The 16,794-nt window shown below is 34.6% G+C and overlaps 1 protein-coding gene across 1 annotated transcript in view; it reads right to left on the bottom strand.

Moving 5' to 3' along the window:
- Window positions 1–16,794, bottom strand: part of LOC143223426 (neurogenic protein big brain-like) — a 91,264-nt gene that overhangs the window by 15,908 nt on the left and 58,562 nt on the right. The window contains exons 2-3 of the mRNA XM_076451382.1: window positions 15,919–16,123; window positions 2,824–2,904 (exon numbers count right to left, since the gene is read on the bottom strand). Coding sequence (XP_076307497.1) covers window positions 2,824–2,904; window positions 15,919–16,123 — 286 coding nt within the window. The remainder of the gene's footprint in view (window positions 1–2,823; window positions 2,905–15,918; window positions 16,124–16,794) is intronic.

Raw genomic sequence — 16,794 nt, 5'->3', positions numbered from 1 at the left:
GAAACGCTGGTATGTTCTCAGTGCAGACTGATTCCACAGAAAACGTCACTACAATTGACCAGTGTAACATAGTAGTCGATATGTACTTGGGAAAATAATTGAAAGGTTACTAGTTTTCGTTCTTTCTCACGTCTACAGTGATGGTGGACAAGAACTGTTCTATTTAGTTAAAAAGTGTAGACGGAGATTTAAACATTTGTATCAACAAGTATGTTTAAAACAGTACAAAAGGAGTAACAGCTTCCCATGGGCAGTACAGACGCTTTCAGACAAAGGTATTATTGCACCAATATCTTTATTCAATCTGTTGTAAACATCCGTAGATGTCTTTAAAAGTTCTTACAAACGAATGGATATCTGGAAGAAGAAAATTGAGAGCAAGTTAGGGGTAGACACATCAAAGATAGTTAAGTTGATAGGTGAAACATGCTGGTTAGAAAAATCATGTGCATTATCAACTCTATTTGGGACATTTACAGAGCGCTCAAGAGCTGTTTTCTCAGATCTGATCAAGTGTTTGTTTATCCAAAGTCACGTGATACTGCTACGAACACAGAGGCTAGGGATGCTGGAAGACTTTCTGAGGTGTGAAACAAATTCACATATTCATCTTCATTCTCAATCATATCAAACTTGTATTAAAATACCTTTAAACAAATGGGCTTGATTTAGTTCAGACTTGGAGGCATATACATGAGTGTACAGTCAACTGGGATTACTGAGGAACGACACGCAAAGCATTGTATCTAGAGCAAATGAAACTGTTAGACAAATGAACGAAATTTTGATTGGCTAGGCCTTTCAAACATTGAGGAATGTGATGAATTAAAGGTGTCATCTGAATTATCTATGTGATAAAACTAGGAAGTAAAGGTGTCAGCTAAATTGTCTATATGATAAAACTAGATTAGTAGAAGATGATGCGACTTCATCATTTTTGATTATGTCCACGATTAAAACTTACAATGTTACTATCTCATAAAGCAATAAAAAATCTGAGAAGACAACTGGTTGGAGACGGTCAGTTGTATGCAGGTTTTGACACGAAAAAAAAGGGATTGTCTGTCAGATCACTGACCAAGGTTGATCAACTCATACCACACTTAGATCTTAAGTAAGATCTGAACTGAAACACTTTGCAAATGTGTATCCGAAGATAAGTCAAAGTTTATAAAATCAGTGCACTGGCTAGGAAGAGGCGTTAGTTAAGAGAGATGAAACCACTGATGCATCTGAGACTAATCACAGAGTAGAATACAAGGAAATTACTTCTGCAAACATTTTCAAGTAGTTCAAATGGTGTTTAGCGTGTGCTTCTCAGTTGCGTGAGAACTACATGCAACATTCAAATGCACATAACAACTTACATAAAGTCTATCATTTTCTTCTGAAACTTTGGTGAAATGAAACGATTGATAGTGTATTGAATTCAAATTTTCAGATACTGTTAATACACCTAAACATTGAACACTTACCTATATAACTTCACGTATGAGTTGTGCACGTAGAGAACATGAATATTTTAATGTATAAAGTATATATGTATCTTCATTTTTATGTATAACAACTTTCTTCTACAACTATACTTTCTACACGCGAGTTTCGTATACCGCTAAACATGCTCATACCATGAGTGTTTACCATTTTAAATTAGGAGTTAAGGACTGTCTTTTAAATACACGTAAATTTATGTTGGCGATCTATTTCTTCTTTACAACCAAGTAGTCTGATAACTTATAAATACAATATGCTGTGCAATTTGACATACTCTCATAGTGTAAGAGGTCACTAATGTAGTGCCCTTAAAAACACTTTGGCACGGTCCCCAAGGGAAACTCACTCCGCTACTGTCAGCTAGTAAGGTATAATCAACAAATACTCCTATATTAGACCCTTCGAAAAATATTCTGACCATATGCAGGGTAATTTCACTATGATTTTCGTTTCTTCCTGAACCAATTTCTCAGTAAGTAATAAGGTTTAGACAAGTAGAAGTTTCCAGAAGATAAAAACCATGATGAGATATATAGGATAGATACTGTTCTTATATAAAACGTAAAAGCACAGTAATGGCGGTTCACGAACATCTAAACAGAAGCTTCACTACCAGTTTCTTATAATCTAAAGTTTGTTGTAAAAAATAGTCTGTTCCTGTATCTTATACCAAGCATGTTGATAGGAAGATTCTATGTTCAAGAATAGGTCGATTGGAAAAACAAAAATTTTAACCTGTGTTTACTGTTTAACTGAAGCTTTAAAAGTACATTAACATGTAAAACTACTTGCCACTTACGACAAAAGAATGAATAAAACGTTTAGTGTCGCAGACTCAGGATTTGAGTAAGATAATGTTTCATTTGCGAATTGATTTCTTTTTCAAGACAAAACAAAAGTTTGATTTGACTTCCAATAAATTAAAAACGCTTTAAAAGCTAATTCATTAATGTAACAAAACCTCATTAAAATATATGATTTTATATATTTCACATAATTATAAAATTCTTAATGATTATGAAAAAAGAATACACAAAAATTTCTCCTTAAATTACAAACTTTCCAATTGCTACACTACAGTACTAAAGAGTATTCAAACAGCACAAGATTAATTATTGATTAATTAGAGATCGTTATGTATACATATATACACTAGTTAATATTGTAATAAAGATGTAAGTTAGGTGATGTAGCAAACATAGTCCAACAGTCACTCTGAATCAAAACAAAATAAGTCACGCTTTGTAAAATAACACATATGTAAGACAGTCGAAACAACAGTCGTAGCCTAACAGTTACTGTGTATTAAAGCAGGATAAAGAGACCTACCCAATGATGTGGCCATTTGTTCATCACAAAAGCAGGTCCCAGTGAGCGCGCTGGATTTAAAGAAGCTCCCGTTGCTGGTATCTAGAAAATGAAGGCACACAGCAGTTTGAAGACAAATTACTCTTCAGAATGGTTAATCGTTTCGGATTATGTTTAAAGTTTAAAGTAGCTAATATTTAGCTCTTCCAAGATCAAAACATTCTACACATTGTCTATAATTTTCTACTCAGTCACATAATGTAAATTAAGCATACTTAACAAGTAAGTATTCTGTTCGGTTAGAATTTTTTTTATAAGGTTTATTTGTGCTTATATTTTTACCCAAATTTTGAGGCTGATAAATAAGAGAGGAGGCGGCTAACAAACATCAGATGTTATATAGTTAGATACGGTGACTCCATTTCAGCAAGGTATTTGGGGAAGGAGGCAAAGTTGAACTATGATTCCTACAAAATACATGAGCCTTGATAACTTAGCAGATTTTGGAATCCATACATCAACTACATAGGAACTAAAGGGTTATAAGGAATAAGAAAAATAACATGGACATTTCAACTTTCAACTTTGTACACATTAATATTAGTAATCTGTCATAAATACAGTCCATTAATCAGACGTTTTATATTTCTTTTAAAAAAAGGTTTGGGTGGGGTAGCATACTCGCAAGTTCAGAGTTACCCGCCTTAGGTTCCCCTGGTTGGGTACAGGGCGCGGCTTCAGGAAGTTTTGTACTTTTGCGTCACCTAGAGTAGGGAAATGCGCCTAAAAGTGACTGGAAAATAATCTTATGTGCTTTCAATGCTATACTTTCAAGAGTATGGTTCGAAGATATACTTTCTGTTGCAAGAAATTATATCAACAAATCGCCTGTTTGTGGGCTGAAATCATCGTGACATATTTCACTTTCGTTTTTTCTTTGGGCCATGACTCCGTTTGACTCTTTTAGATCCGCCAGTGGAGTAACAGTTCTCCCCTCCCACCCAAAAAATGACTTCACTAGTTTCATAAGTTGAAATTCATTACCATTCAATATTCTGCTTGGATATAGCTCAACAATGCAGTCTTCAGATAATACTTTGTTTAGGCTATGTAATTTAGGTTAATATCTTTCTCGTCACAATCAAGAAATTAATGGTATATATGATAAAGAACTATCAACTCAGAAAACAATAATCATTACACGAGATTCATTATTTTAGATATAATACTAAGCTATCTCTGATTCGTTCAAAACAAGACTCGACATGGCCAGGTGGTTAAGGTACTCGGCTCGTAATCTTAGGGTCGCACGTTCGAATACCCGTCACATCAAGCATGCTCGCTCTTTCAATCGTGGGGGCGGTATAATGTGACCGTCAATCCTACTATTCATTGGTAAAAGAACAGCCCAAGAATTGGCGGTGGGTGGTGATTATTAGCTGCTTTCCCTCTAGTGTTTCACTGCTAAATTAGGGACGGCTAGCGCAGATAGCCCTCGTGTAGTTTTGGCGAAACTGAAGATAAACAAACCAAAACTGTATATGTTAACTTGATTAATTACATCTTCCAACAGCCTTAATATATTTCACTGAAATAATCGCCTGAAATATACTATCATATTTCAATTAGCAACCTGAAATAAATAAAATGACATACGGTAATTAATGATTTCTCCTGAACCCACAACCATTTTGGCCACCAAAGGTTTATTTTTGTCAAATGTAAATATTGTATTTTATAATGTATATAATTTTTGGTTCTTGTTGTTTATTATTTTACAAGATAATATAATAATATCTCTGGCAAGTGAAAATATTTGTTTGTTTGAAGTTAGGCACAAAGCTACACAATCATCTGTGTGCTCTCTCTACCAACGATGTCAAAACTCAGTTTCTAGCGTCGAAAGCCTGTAGAAATACTGCTATAACATTTGGGGGTAGCACGAAGGGATGATGACCTTCCAGTTTTAATTAAAGCTTCAACACAGATTTCAACAATATTTTGGAATACAAACTTCCGCAAACAGTAGGACGTTAGAGAGTCTTTATACACGTTACAATACAGCGTGGTTAATTTGTATGTAATGTCTAACAATAGAATTAATGAAAAAAAAAGAAGTAAGAAATTCCTCACATATTTTCCGTCTCATCATTTTTTTATGTGTAAATTAAAGTTAATAATAGCTACGTTATTCCACACAAAAAACAATTGTTAGACATTTATTTTGCCACTAGTTCTAACGTAGAAAGTAACGCACGCTTTCCTATTTTCGTTGCCATGGTAACTATCAACCAACCCTGAACTGAACTGTACGCAGCTCTAAAATATATGCTGCTAAACTTCTACGGAAACGAGAAATCCAACTGTTCTTTCTGATGATTGCTTGTTTGTTTGTTGTTAAGCGCAAAGCCACGCAATGGGCTGTCCCTGCTGTGCTCAAAACCCGTTATCATCTCTCAGACTTTCCGCTAAGCCACTGGGGAGGGTCTCTGATGAAGAAGAAATTACATTTGTAAAGTTTGAACCTACTGGTATAACAAATACCATTTTTTTCCTCTTTGAGAGTATATTTTTAGAAGCTATATATATGATGACTGGTTACAGATTTCTCTTGGTTTTCAAGATTAAATATATATATATATATATATATATCCAAGTATAAAATATTTCGCCTCATACACAACGAGAGAAAATTAGATTATAACTATAATCGTGGAACGAAAGTAATCTTTACGGTTGCTTCAGATAATTTCATCTACAAAGGTTGTTGCTTCTCCTAGAAAAATACAATAAAACATCTACTTTAAACGATGTAGTAATGTTATATTAAATTATTTTGAATGAAATACACGAAGTTCAATATTGAGAATGAGAATATAAATGATGAAAATAATATCTTACAATGACGTTTTTAATTACTGTAAAGTTAGATTGAGCCTTTTGCAAAAACTAAAATGTTGATAAGTTGAGGCAGATGTTTAAAAAAAGTTGCTCAATGTTACGGCCAGTCGCACAAAACAATTTTAATGTTGTATTGTCTGTTTGTTTTTGGATTTCGCGCAAAGCTACTCGAGAGCTATCTGCGCTAGCCGTCCCTAATTTAGTAGTGTAAGACTAGAGGGAAAGCAGCTAATCATCACCACCCACCGCCAACGTTTGGGCTACTCTTTTACCAACAAATAGTGAGATTGACCGTCACTTTATAACGCCCCCACGGCTGAAAGGACTAGCATGTTTGGCGCGATGGGGATGCGAACCCACGACCCTCGGATTACGAGTTGCACGCCTTAACACGCTTGGCCATGCTGGGCCCTTCTAATGTTGTAATAGGCTGAAAGAAATTATAGGCTTTTTTTTCTCCTTCACAAATGTTAAAATGGCGAAGGTATGTTTTGTTTTGTAATTTCAAACGCATAATCCAATAGTTAGGATGTTCGACTCGTAATCTAGGGGTCGCGGTGTCGAATTTATTCACCCAATATGTTTCTATTTTCACCTGAGGGGTGTTATATTGCGACGGTCGATCCCATTATTCGTCGGTAAAGAGTAATCCAAGAGTTGACAGTGGGTGTTGTTGACTAAATGCCCTCTTTTTAGCCTATCATTTCCGGGTTAGAAACAGTTAGCGAGAAACTTTACGCGAAATTCAACAACAATAAACATTCGAAGCGTCTGCACTTTTCAAACAAGAACTATGAAGTTAGACACCGTGATTACAATTCACAGGTTTACTTTGTGAGGTTTCATTTCGAAAATTAGGTTGATGTAACTCTGTAGGCAATGCGTTTTCGACAGAAGTCATGCTGAGCCTGTGCTTAACTTCTCCTAAACAACTCTGAATCGTAGGTATCTTTTGATATGTCGTATTTATTAGAACAGCTTTTTTCAACAAAAGCGATAGGATCGAACATGGGCATAATATATGCAATGTAATTAAAATTTATGAATAAGCAAACTGGAATATATGGTGATGTGTCTAGTCGAGGAATCTCATAGAGGATATAAGTGTCAGTCTACTGACTTCTGAAACGTCACTGTTTGTCAATAACAACTTTAAATTTACACTGAATGTTTAGTTCTTTGTGAAAGATGTTTGGCATCATAATGAACTTCCATGTTTTTTACTTAGCTGCAATGGTTTTTCAAGTCTTTCATAGAACCAAGAATGGTATATATTAGAGAAAGAAACTAGAAACGCCTGAACTCAAAGACTTGTTAATTTTTTTTTGTAATGTAACAGTGTGTGTATGTTTTTTGTATAGCAAAGCCATATCGGGCTATCTGCTGAGGCCACCGAGGGGAATCGAACCCCTGATTTTAACGTTGTATATCCGTAGATTTAACGCTGTACTAGCGTGGTGCTAATGTAACAGATATCTTCTAAAACAAAGACAGTTCTCCTTTCAAACCAGTAAAGTTTCATTTTCAAATTTTCTACAAACTACATCATCAGTTGGTCAATCAGAAGAAGCGAACTAGGATGCTGGTCGACCATAATAAACTCTTTGGTACGATGACGTTACCTTTGTTTTAGGCGGTTGGCCTGAATAAACTCCCTAGGATAATGACGCTATATTTCCTTCAGACGGTTGGTCAACTAGGAGAAACTAGGATGACGACGTAATATTTGCTTAAGACAGTTGGTAGACAAGAGGAAACTCCCTAGTATAATAACACCATTTTTTTCTCCATATCATTGGTCGACTTTAAGAGACGTTTTTCAAGACGAGGACGTCATATTTGCTTCGGAGAGCTGGTGAACAAGAAGAAATTCTCTAGGACAATAATGTCATATTTGCTTCAAATGGTTTGTCGACAAAAAGAAACTCTCTGAGACGATAACACCATCTTTGCTTTAGACATCATCAACTGATCAAGAATAGAATCAATGGGATATTTCTAGATTAATTTCTCTGTGTTTTTTCATATTAGTTTAAAAAGGAAACACATTAAGAACTTTAGAATATAATAGCCTGTAGGTGTGCCTTTTTAAAAACATGTACACGTGTACGTCACTTTTGCCTTTGCCAAGACTTACTTATTATCAGATGTCAGAAAACGAGTCTGAGATCGCGTGCTCATTAATAAGTAAAATATTTCATGCCAGCCGAAAATCATCTCTAGTTCTCTAACAAGATTCTATCGTAATTCAAACTTGAATAATGGAATAATTGTTTACATACAGTACAGCATTTTACCTGTATTTTACCGGAACATTTTTGGTCAATAGATGAAAGAAAATAAGTGTCTCAGTTGGCCAAGGAAATGGCGTAAGTAACATTTCAGTGGTCAGGTGAAAAAAAAAAAAGAAACGAAATAATACTAGTAACGATCATTAGCTGTTCATAGGGCAATTTCCTTGGGTTCGTAATACTAATGACGCAAATTATAATAACATCAATCAAGAAAACGTCAAGAAATATTTATCCTAACAACAAAGTATGTGAAATAACTATATACAACTCATAGTTACATTCATCTTATGTCAAAGCTGAAAAGCTGTTCTGTTAATCATTAAATATATCAATATTAAACATAGTGTTATTGGTGTGTTCTAGCAGTTTATAAATAGCTTAAAGCGTTAATATTCGACAATGTTTTATGTACTTTGCTCACTGTTGAGGTAAGTAGCGCAGTAGTACTTAATTCAAGGAATGACTAATAGTGTTTTTGTTTTTTACAGACAACACCCCTACCATTAATTTTGTTTAAAAGCTCCATCAAGACCTAACTGTTGATAATCAATGCAATAAAATTTATGTTGTGACAAATGTTTTCCTCCTTTTAATGTAGTTCCCAACAAGAACAGAGGTAAGTCTACGGATTTACAACGCTAAAATCAGGGATTCGATTCCCCTCGGTGGATTCAGCAGATAGCCCGATGCGGCTTTGCTATAAGAAAACATACACACACTTTAATATAAATAATTGCAAGAAAAGATAAAGTTTATTTTACGGTGTGTGTTTTTTTTTAAATAACTCGCTGATCCTTTGTGAAAAGGAAGGAAGTAAGAAGAATACGATATTAGGTTAAAGTTCATTTAAAAGCGTTAAAATGACATTGCTTGAGAATCTTATCATATAAGTAAAACAAAAGGACTAATTTCTTCATACTTTAATTGAAATCAGTGAGGGATCCATAATTGTACAAAATAAGGTACTTTATACTTTAATAGTACCCAGTAGTGTACCCAGATTTTATCGAATGGACTTTCTTATACTTTAATAGGACCCAGTTGGAGATCCAGAATGTTATCAAAAATGGTACCTTATACTTTAATGGATCCATGGAGGAATTCAAGATTTTACCGAATGAGGTATTTCATACTTTAATAGGACCAGGAATTTTACCAAATGGAGTATTTCATACTTTAATTTGATTCAGGATTTTACTGAATGGGGTGTTTAATATTTTAATAGGACGCAGTTGGAGATCCAGAATTTTATCAAACGAGATACCTCATATTTTAATAGGACTCTAGGGATGGAAATCCAAAATTTTACTGAATGAGGTGAAGAGGGTTATTGTTAATATATACAAGGGAAATTTGAGCACTGTAGGCTCAAAAGAGGTGAGAAAAGTCTCTCTCTTCCAACTAAAACCTCGCGAGAACACTGTTAACTCTTTATCAGGATCATGGACGAAAGCCATTCGAAATACCCAGAAGATGATAGGAAGCAACAATTTTTTTTAAAAAAATTTATGTCGATTTAAAAACGTTCATTATTTAGAAACTACTGAAAATTCCTTTAGTTCTGCAGTACAATTCACAAACTATCCTCCCTCCTTCAGGCACATCAAGTGAAATCAACACAGTCTTCCTGAACCATATTCACAAGGTCAAATAAACTATAGGTATAATAAAAATGCATCTAAAGACGGCTGGTATGGGTTTTAAAACTTTAACTATAATAAAGTACGGAACAATGTTTCGACCTTTCTAGGTCATCTTCAGGTTAACTAAGAGAATTCATAACATAATTATTACCATATGAATAGGGCCCGGCATGGCCAAGTGGGTTAATGTGTTCGACTGGCAATGTGAGGGTCGCGGGTTCAAATTCCCGTGGCACCAAACATGCTCGCCCTTTCAGCCGTGGGGACGTTATTACGTGATGGTCAATCCAACTATTCGTTGGTAAGAGAGTAGTCAAAGAGTTAGCGGTGGGTGGTGATGTCTACCTGCCTTCTCTCTAGTCTTACACTACTAAATTAGGGACGGCTAGAGCAGATAGCCCTCGAGTAGCTTTGCGCAAAATTAAAAAACAAACAAACAAACAAACCATATGAATAAAACAAGATAAAGTAGGTGTTTCCAGTTTTTGTTTAGTGATTTTAACCTCTTACTTTTCATAAAATCACATGAAGAATGAATTCTTTAGACGGATTTGAAGAACTTTTTTTATCTTAATCCGGTAATAGGATCCATAGTTACTGTGAAATTAAACAAGGCAATAACAAAATTTGGAATAATCAAGCATGGTAATAAATAGAAATAAAAAACAAATTTCCCTTCAATATGGGATCGATTCAGTGACTTTCATTCGATATGTAAAGTTAGTAACTAGTATCTGAATTTTTAGCACTAGTAGTACTTTGTATGGAGTTTATTTACAAAGCTAACGTATATGTGCGAATGAAGGAAGTGGAAACTAAATTCGTATATAAATTATTATTTTGCTAGATAACATGGTGCTTTATGTTAAAGTGTTTTAACAAACGTGTTTGACTGATTAATATCAGAAAGAAACAAAAATTGAAATGTAGCTTTCTCTTTTGTTAGGGTTATTTAAATTGTGTCTTACATAATCGAATAAGACAGAATAAATTGAATAAACGTTTTCCAAGACCTAAGCGTAAATAAAATTAGATATCTGAACTGTATCCGATGTCAGTTTTTACCCACAACGTCACCTGTCATTTGTTATCTGCATCTTTTTTGAATTTCTGTGCTCTGAAAGACAAGAGGTATTTTATAATTGAATTAGACGTAGCCTAATGGTTAGCCTGGCCAGATTTTGAATAAAAGGGTTCATGATTCGCGTACTATTGCCGATTGCCGCAAAAATACGCTCCGCACTTTGGGACCGTAGGTCAAATGACTGTCAAATTTCACTATTCTATTGGAGTAACCCAACAGTTGGCAGTGGGCGCTGTTGATTAGCTGCTTTCCCCTGTTCTATCTCTTCAAAATTTGAGACTCTACAGATGGTGTTCTTTGGAGCCCTGCGCGAATATTCGAAACAAATAGTCCTGGTTGGAAATCAGTTTCTATTAAGGTGTAGTGTTAAATAGTGTTTAACAGCTAAAACATGAGATTTTATAGCATAGACGAAAATAATAATCTGTTTATAAACATGTAATTTGTGTCACTCCAACATATAATTAAGTCATTGCTGGAACATTTTCCTTTTTATTTTATTTTACTTTTCCATTGTGTAAGGAGTCGAAAGCTGAAAAGATGTCTGGAGTGTTTTCTTGTCGTTGTGTTTTCCTTTTCGTATTTCAAACCGATATTATAACACGATGAGAAGGATAAAACAGCCCGGAATACCAAATAATGCTTTAGGAATAAATAAAAACAACCTTAGAAGCGAAAACATAATCTCGAGAATTAAAAATTGCAAACATTTTGATGTTTTAATTTAAAATAATATTAGTGTACAAAAAAGTTTTTTTTGTAAAAAAATGAAAACTTAATATTAACATAATGAAAAGATGCATGATTAACAAGCCAACTTTGTGTTAAACCTCCATGATTTACTGACATGATTACTCATATATTAGTTTAACTTACACTATAAACAGTCGTGGAAATTATTCATGTTTGTATACTTTTATACGTAAATCACTCAAACTTCAGATATTTATCCTGTGCATCATATCAACCAAAACTTGTATAGTACGTTTGAGCGAAAAGCAGTAAAACTGCTTTATATTGTATTGAATTTGTCATATTCTATACGATCTCTAAAAAGGATATATATATATGTGTGTATATTTTATTTTCAGGTTTTATTATATCTGTTTTACCCACAAGTTATTACGTTCTACATATTCTGTAAGAAACATGTTATTCTGTTTAGAGTTAATAATAAGATGGTTTAGAAACAGAAAATACAAAATGATAAGGTTTAAGACATTTTTATTAATTTATAAACCATATTAAGAAAATAAATTTATTGTATAACATTGTCTTTGAACACTATTACATTGGATTAACTTATTTACATAGAGCAACTAGAACTATTCTAGTCACGAATGTAACGTTTTTCAAGACATGTTCCTACCATATAAATAGAACTCACTAACTAAAACAAACACTATCACTTACCAGTTTGTGTTTTATCAAAAAGGTAGCATCCAATGGATATCACGACTTTCATGTTTTTATACAAAACGTTTTGCATTTCACAGCGAATCCAAAATGTTATACGGAAAAACAAAGCGTTTTACGAAAAAAAAAAAGAACATAGAAATTGTGATATCTGATTGGGTGATACCTTTTGTGGCAAAACACAAAATAATAATTGTTACAAAGCGTTTCATTTACTTAATTATGTTTATATAAAAATAATAATACAACTATTTTCGAAACGTTTTTATATGTATGTGGTTGGATTTGTACTATAGCAAGGCATTGAATCATAAAACTGTTTTAAGAAGCATAATATCAGTGTTACATATTTCACTACATTTAACTGGAACAGAATGTTAGTAACATAGCTTAATAATTTGTGGCTAAAATCAGAAGTAGAGAACTTATAAGTGAGAGTGGCTATACAGATTATGATAGATTGAGTTCATGTTAACATATTTTCAATATTTCAGACCCTTACAATTAATGATGTAAAAAAAGTTGTGTATCATTTCATTACATAAATTCAAACTTGGTCTCAATACAGCACGAGCAGCTTGTAATAATAACCAAGCATGGGGCAAAGAAACCACTTTCAAAAGTACAGTACAGAGTTGGTTCTAAAAGTTTCGTCATGGAGATGTGAGCCTTGAAGAAAAAAAGGGCAGAGAATGGCCTTCTGCTGTTAGAATCGACCAGTTAACACCATTAGCAGAAAGAAATACGCGCCAAACTGTTCGAAAAATGACGCAAGAATTGGGTGTTGGCCTTTTCCCAATTTAAAACTATCTCGAGCAAACTGGAAAAAGTGAGAAAGTTGTAGAAATAGGTTCCACGCTGATTCAGTGAGAATCAGAAAAATCACCGTTTTGAACTGTGTTCTATGTTGATTTTGCGCAACAGAACTGATGCATTTATACATTGAATTGTCAACTGCGACGAAAAGTGGACCCTTTACGACAAGAGAAAGTGACCTGTGAAATGGTTCAATCATGACGAGACTCAAAAACACTTTCCAAAGCCAAAATTAAGCCAACAGAAGAGTATGGTCATTGTAAGGTGGTCTTTGGCCTGTATTATTCATTATAGCTTGCTCAACGAGAACCAACATATCACTGAAGAGATTTACTGATAAGAATTGGAAGTAATGCATAGAAAGCTGCGTAAAAAATATACTAGCATTAGCCAATCAAAGAGGACCAATGTTTCTTCATGAAAATGCTCAGCCACACGAAGCTCAACGAATTGGGCTATGGAACATTGCCTCGTCCCCCTTACTTCCCAGACCTGTTACCCACCGACTACCACTTTTTCAAGCATTTAGACAACCTTTTACAGGACAAAAGATTCAACAACAGATCAGTAGCAAAAAATGGCTTCAAATTTTTTTTAGTTCCAGGACTTCAAAGTTTTATCGTCATGATATAAATAATCTTGTTTCTCGTTAGCAAAAGTGTGTAGATTCACTAGGTTTCTATTTTAATACTTAGAGTTGCTTTTTATTTTTTATTTCTATTTAAAGTTAAAATTTAAAATCCGACACTATTTATCGAACAACGAAATATAAATAATGTAATTGACGTTGTGATATAACCACAGGTTTGGACACCGTTACCTCCATCGATTCCAACTACCGGAGGGCCATCTGGTAAAACTACCACTAACAGTCCTGGCGGTACTTTATTGATCTATATAATCGTGGGTCACGTGACTTCATGTAATCGGAATATAATTCTCCATTGGCCGCCTTGTTTTGATTGATATTCTTAACCGAAAGTTCTTTTGTAACTACATAGGACCCCTAACTACTAATAGTGAGTAAAAATATGTGTATGCATCATTCCTCTACGGTATAGACGTTTGATAAAGGAAATTAGTAGAAAATATGATTATATGTGCCTATATTTTACAGATAACGAGTGTAACGACCTATGAGCGTTAAGAATTAAAACATTACAGGTTGAACGGTTTTGTCATTTTAATAACCTGAACCCCTGATAGTAACAGGGATTAGAATCACGAAACTCTAAGTCTCGCAGTTTTTATGCATTGCAACTAAAATCGTAGCAGAAATACAACAACCGCTTAACATTATCAGAGAAATGATTTTAATAAAAAACGGTTGCTGCAATAACCAGATATTTATTTATTAAATAACAACTTTGTGAATTAACAGTTTTTTAACATATTTTCTTAAACTTTCATCAGTATCAAGGTACACATTAAAATCAGTTTATGGAGTTGTTTTTAATTGAGGGGTGATGTGTCAATGACAAAAGAATGAAGTCAATGAGAATTTACCTGTTTTATTATAATATACAATAACAGTTGGCGAAGCAGTAAAATTATTTAAAAATATAATTTCTATGGGAATACACAACTAATGACCATTTCTATAAACCATATTTAATCTAAAAGTGGGAAGTTGTTTTATGAAGTGGCCCGCCATGGCCAAGCGTGTTAAGGCGTTTGACTCATAATCCAAGGGTCGCGAGTTCGAATCCCGGTCACACCAAACATGCTCGCCCTTTCAGCCGTGGGGGCGTTATAATGTGACGGTCAATCCCACATTTGTTGGTAGAAGAGTAGCCCAAGAGGTGGCGGTGGGTGGTGATGACTAGCTGCCTTCCCTCTAGTCTTACGCTGCTAAATTAGGGACGGCTGGCGTAGATAGCCATCGAGTAGCTTTGCGCGAAATTCAAAACAAATAAACAAAAAATGTGTTATGAAATTTAATGGGAATATATATAAATACTGTATAGCACAGCTAATACCTAGTTATTATCTACGTCCAAAAGCAATTTTACGTATTAGTGAACATTGCTGTATAGAGAGATGATGCGTAATTTGCGTTAAATAACACTTTCGGAGATAAAACTTATCCACAAACCTTCAGTAAACGTTTCCAACATTAGTTAAAGAGCACCTACATAAATAAAACTTATCCACCCGCATAACGGTAAACAGATCCAAGATTAACACGTACAGTAAATTGAAATACAATACCTTAAGATTTGAAAAAAATAAGAAACACTTAAAATACTAAAAATAACGTTAGTATATGTTGTAGAATATGTAGATAGAGAACCATGATATGTATTTGGTCATTTCCAGTGATAATACTAAAATATAATTAGTTGAAAACTTCATTAGCCTAAAAATGGAGTAAGTCAAAGCATAATCGTAGCTTGGAATATAATATGATTTACAGTTACACGATTGCTTCCCCACTGGCACATCGGCATGTCTGCGGACTTCCACCGCTAAAAACCGGCTTTCGATACCTGTGGTTGGCAGAGCACAGATAGCCCATTGTGTTGCTTTGTGCTTAATTACAAACAAACAAACAAATTTGCAAGATTAATAAAACTCTAGTATTACATTAAACTGTAAATACCAGTAGTTTGAAACTATTTTCCTATGAAAGTGTATTGATATATCTGCCCCCAGTGGCACAGCGGTGTGTTTGCAGACTCACACCGCTATAAACCGGGTTTCGATATCCATGGTGGGCAATGCACAGATAATCCATTGTATAAATTTCGGCTCAATACCAAACAATCAATGAGTTAACATTTTGGTTTAAACGATAAAAAAGATTTCATTAAGGGAAAGCACACATAAATATCATCTGTCTGTATTGTAATAACTATGCTAATAAGAATTAATAACAACATCGAGATGACTTTTATTGCAAAAATTGATTTCGACAAACCACACAACATACAAATTAACATGGTAATCAGCAAAGACTTACCCCAGGTAAAGATGTTGCCAAATAGCCGATACCCACAGCCAGTGCATCGCTACCGAAAGATCTTCTGTCGGGATCCTGTGTGGCAAACACCGTGAATACCACCACAAAAGTCAAGACAAACTCAATTCCAAAAGCCTGCCACGGCCCCAGATCAGGATGTACCAAAGTATTTCCAAGCATTCCTTGGTGTCCAGGAATTGTTACACTATTTATACAGAAAAAAAAAATCAGTTAACCCATGAATTACCGATGGAGACCATATTTTACCCTTAAACGACGGTTATCATCAGCTGATGCTGCTACTTTCAACATTCTTACTGGTTAAGGGTTAATCGGCTTTTTAAACCAAATTTCTAGGATATCTATACAGCGAAATTATTGTAGGTCAACGACTTTGTTGTATATATGTTCCTTAATAACATGCAAGTCTTTCATATACACACACAACATGGTCCGGTGATTAAGACACTCGACTCGTAATCTGAGGGTCGCGGGTTCGAATCCCCGTCACACCAAACACGCTCGCCCTTTCAGCCATGTGGGCGTTATGATGTGACGGTAAGTCCCATCATTTGTTGGTAAAAGAGTAGCCCAAGAGTTGGCGATGGGTGATGATGACTAGCTGCCTACCCTCTAGTGTTACACTGCTAAATTAGGGACAGCTAGCGCAGATAGCCCTCGTGTAGCTTTGGGAGAAATTCAAAATCAAAGAAACACACATCGCACACGCCCATGCACACACATAAGTAAACGCAGTCAATGTCATAACTTATTTCACTAATTAATCCTCGAGTATCATATGAGCTTCACATCACATTGGAAATGAGTAATTTCGCCCCAACTGTTTCTTTACGATGAATATTATGACAGACAAAC

Source organism: Tachypleus tridentatus, chromosome 8 (assembly GCF_004210375.1).
Source record: "Tachypleus tridentatus isolate NWPU-2018 chromosome 8, ASM421037v1, whole genome shotgun sequence".
Lineage (NCBI taxonomy): Eukaryota > Metazoa > Arthropoda > Merostomata > Xiphosura > Limulidae > Tachypleus > Tachypleus tridentatus.
The sequence above is the reverse complement of the archived record's forward strand: the minus strand, read 5'-3'. Positions and strand labels throughout refer to the sequence as shown.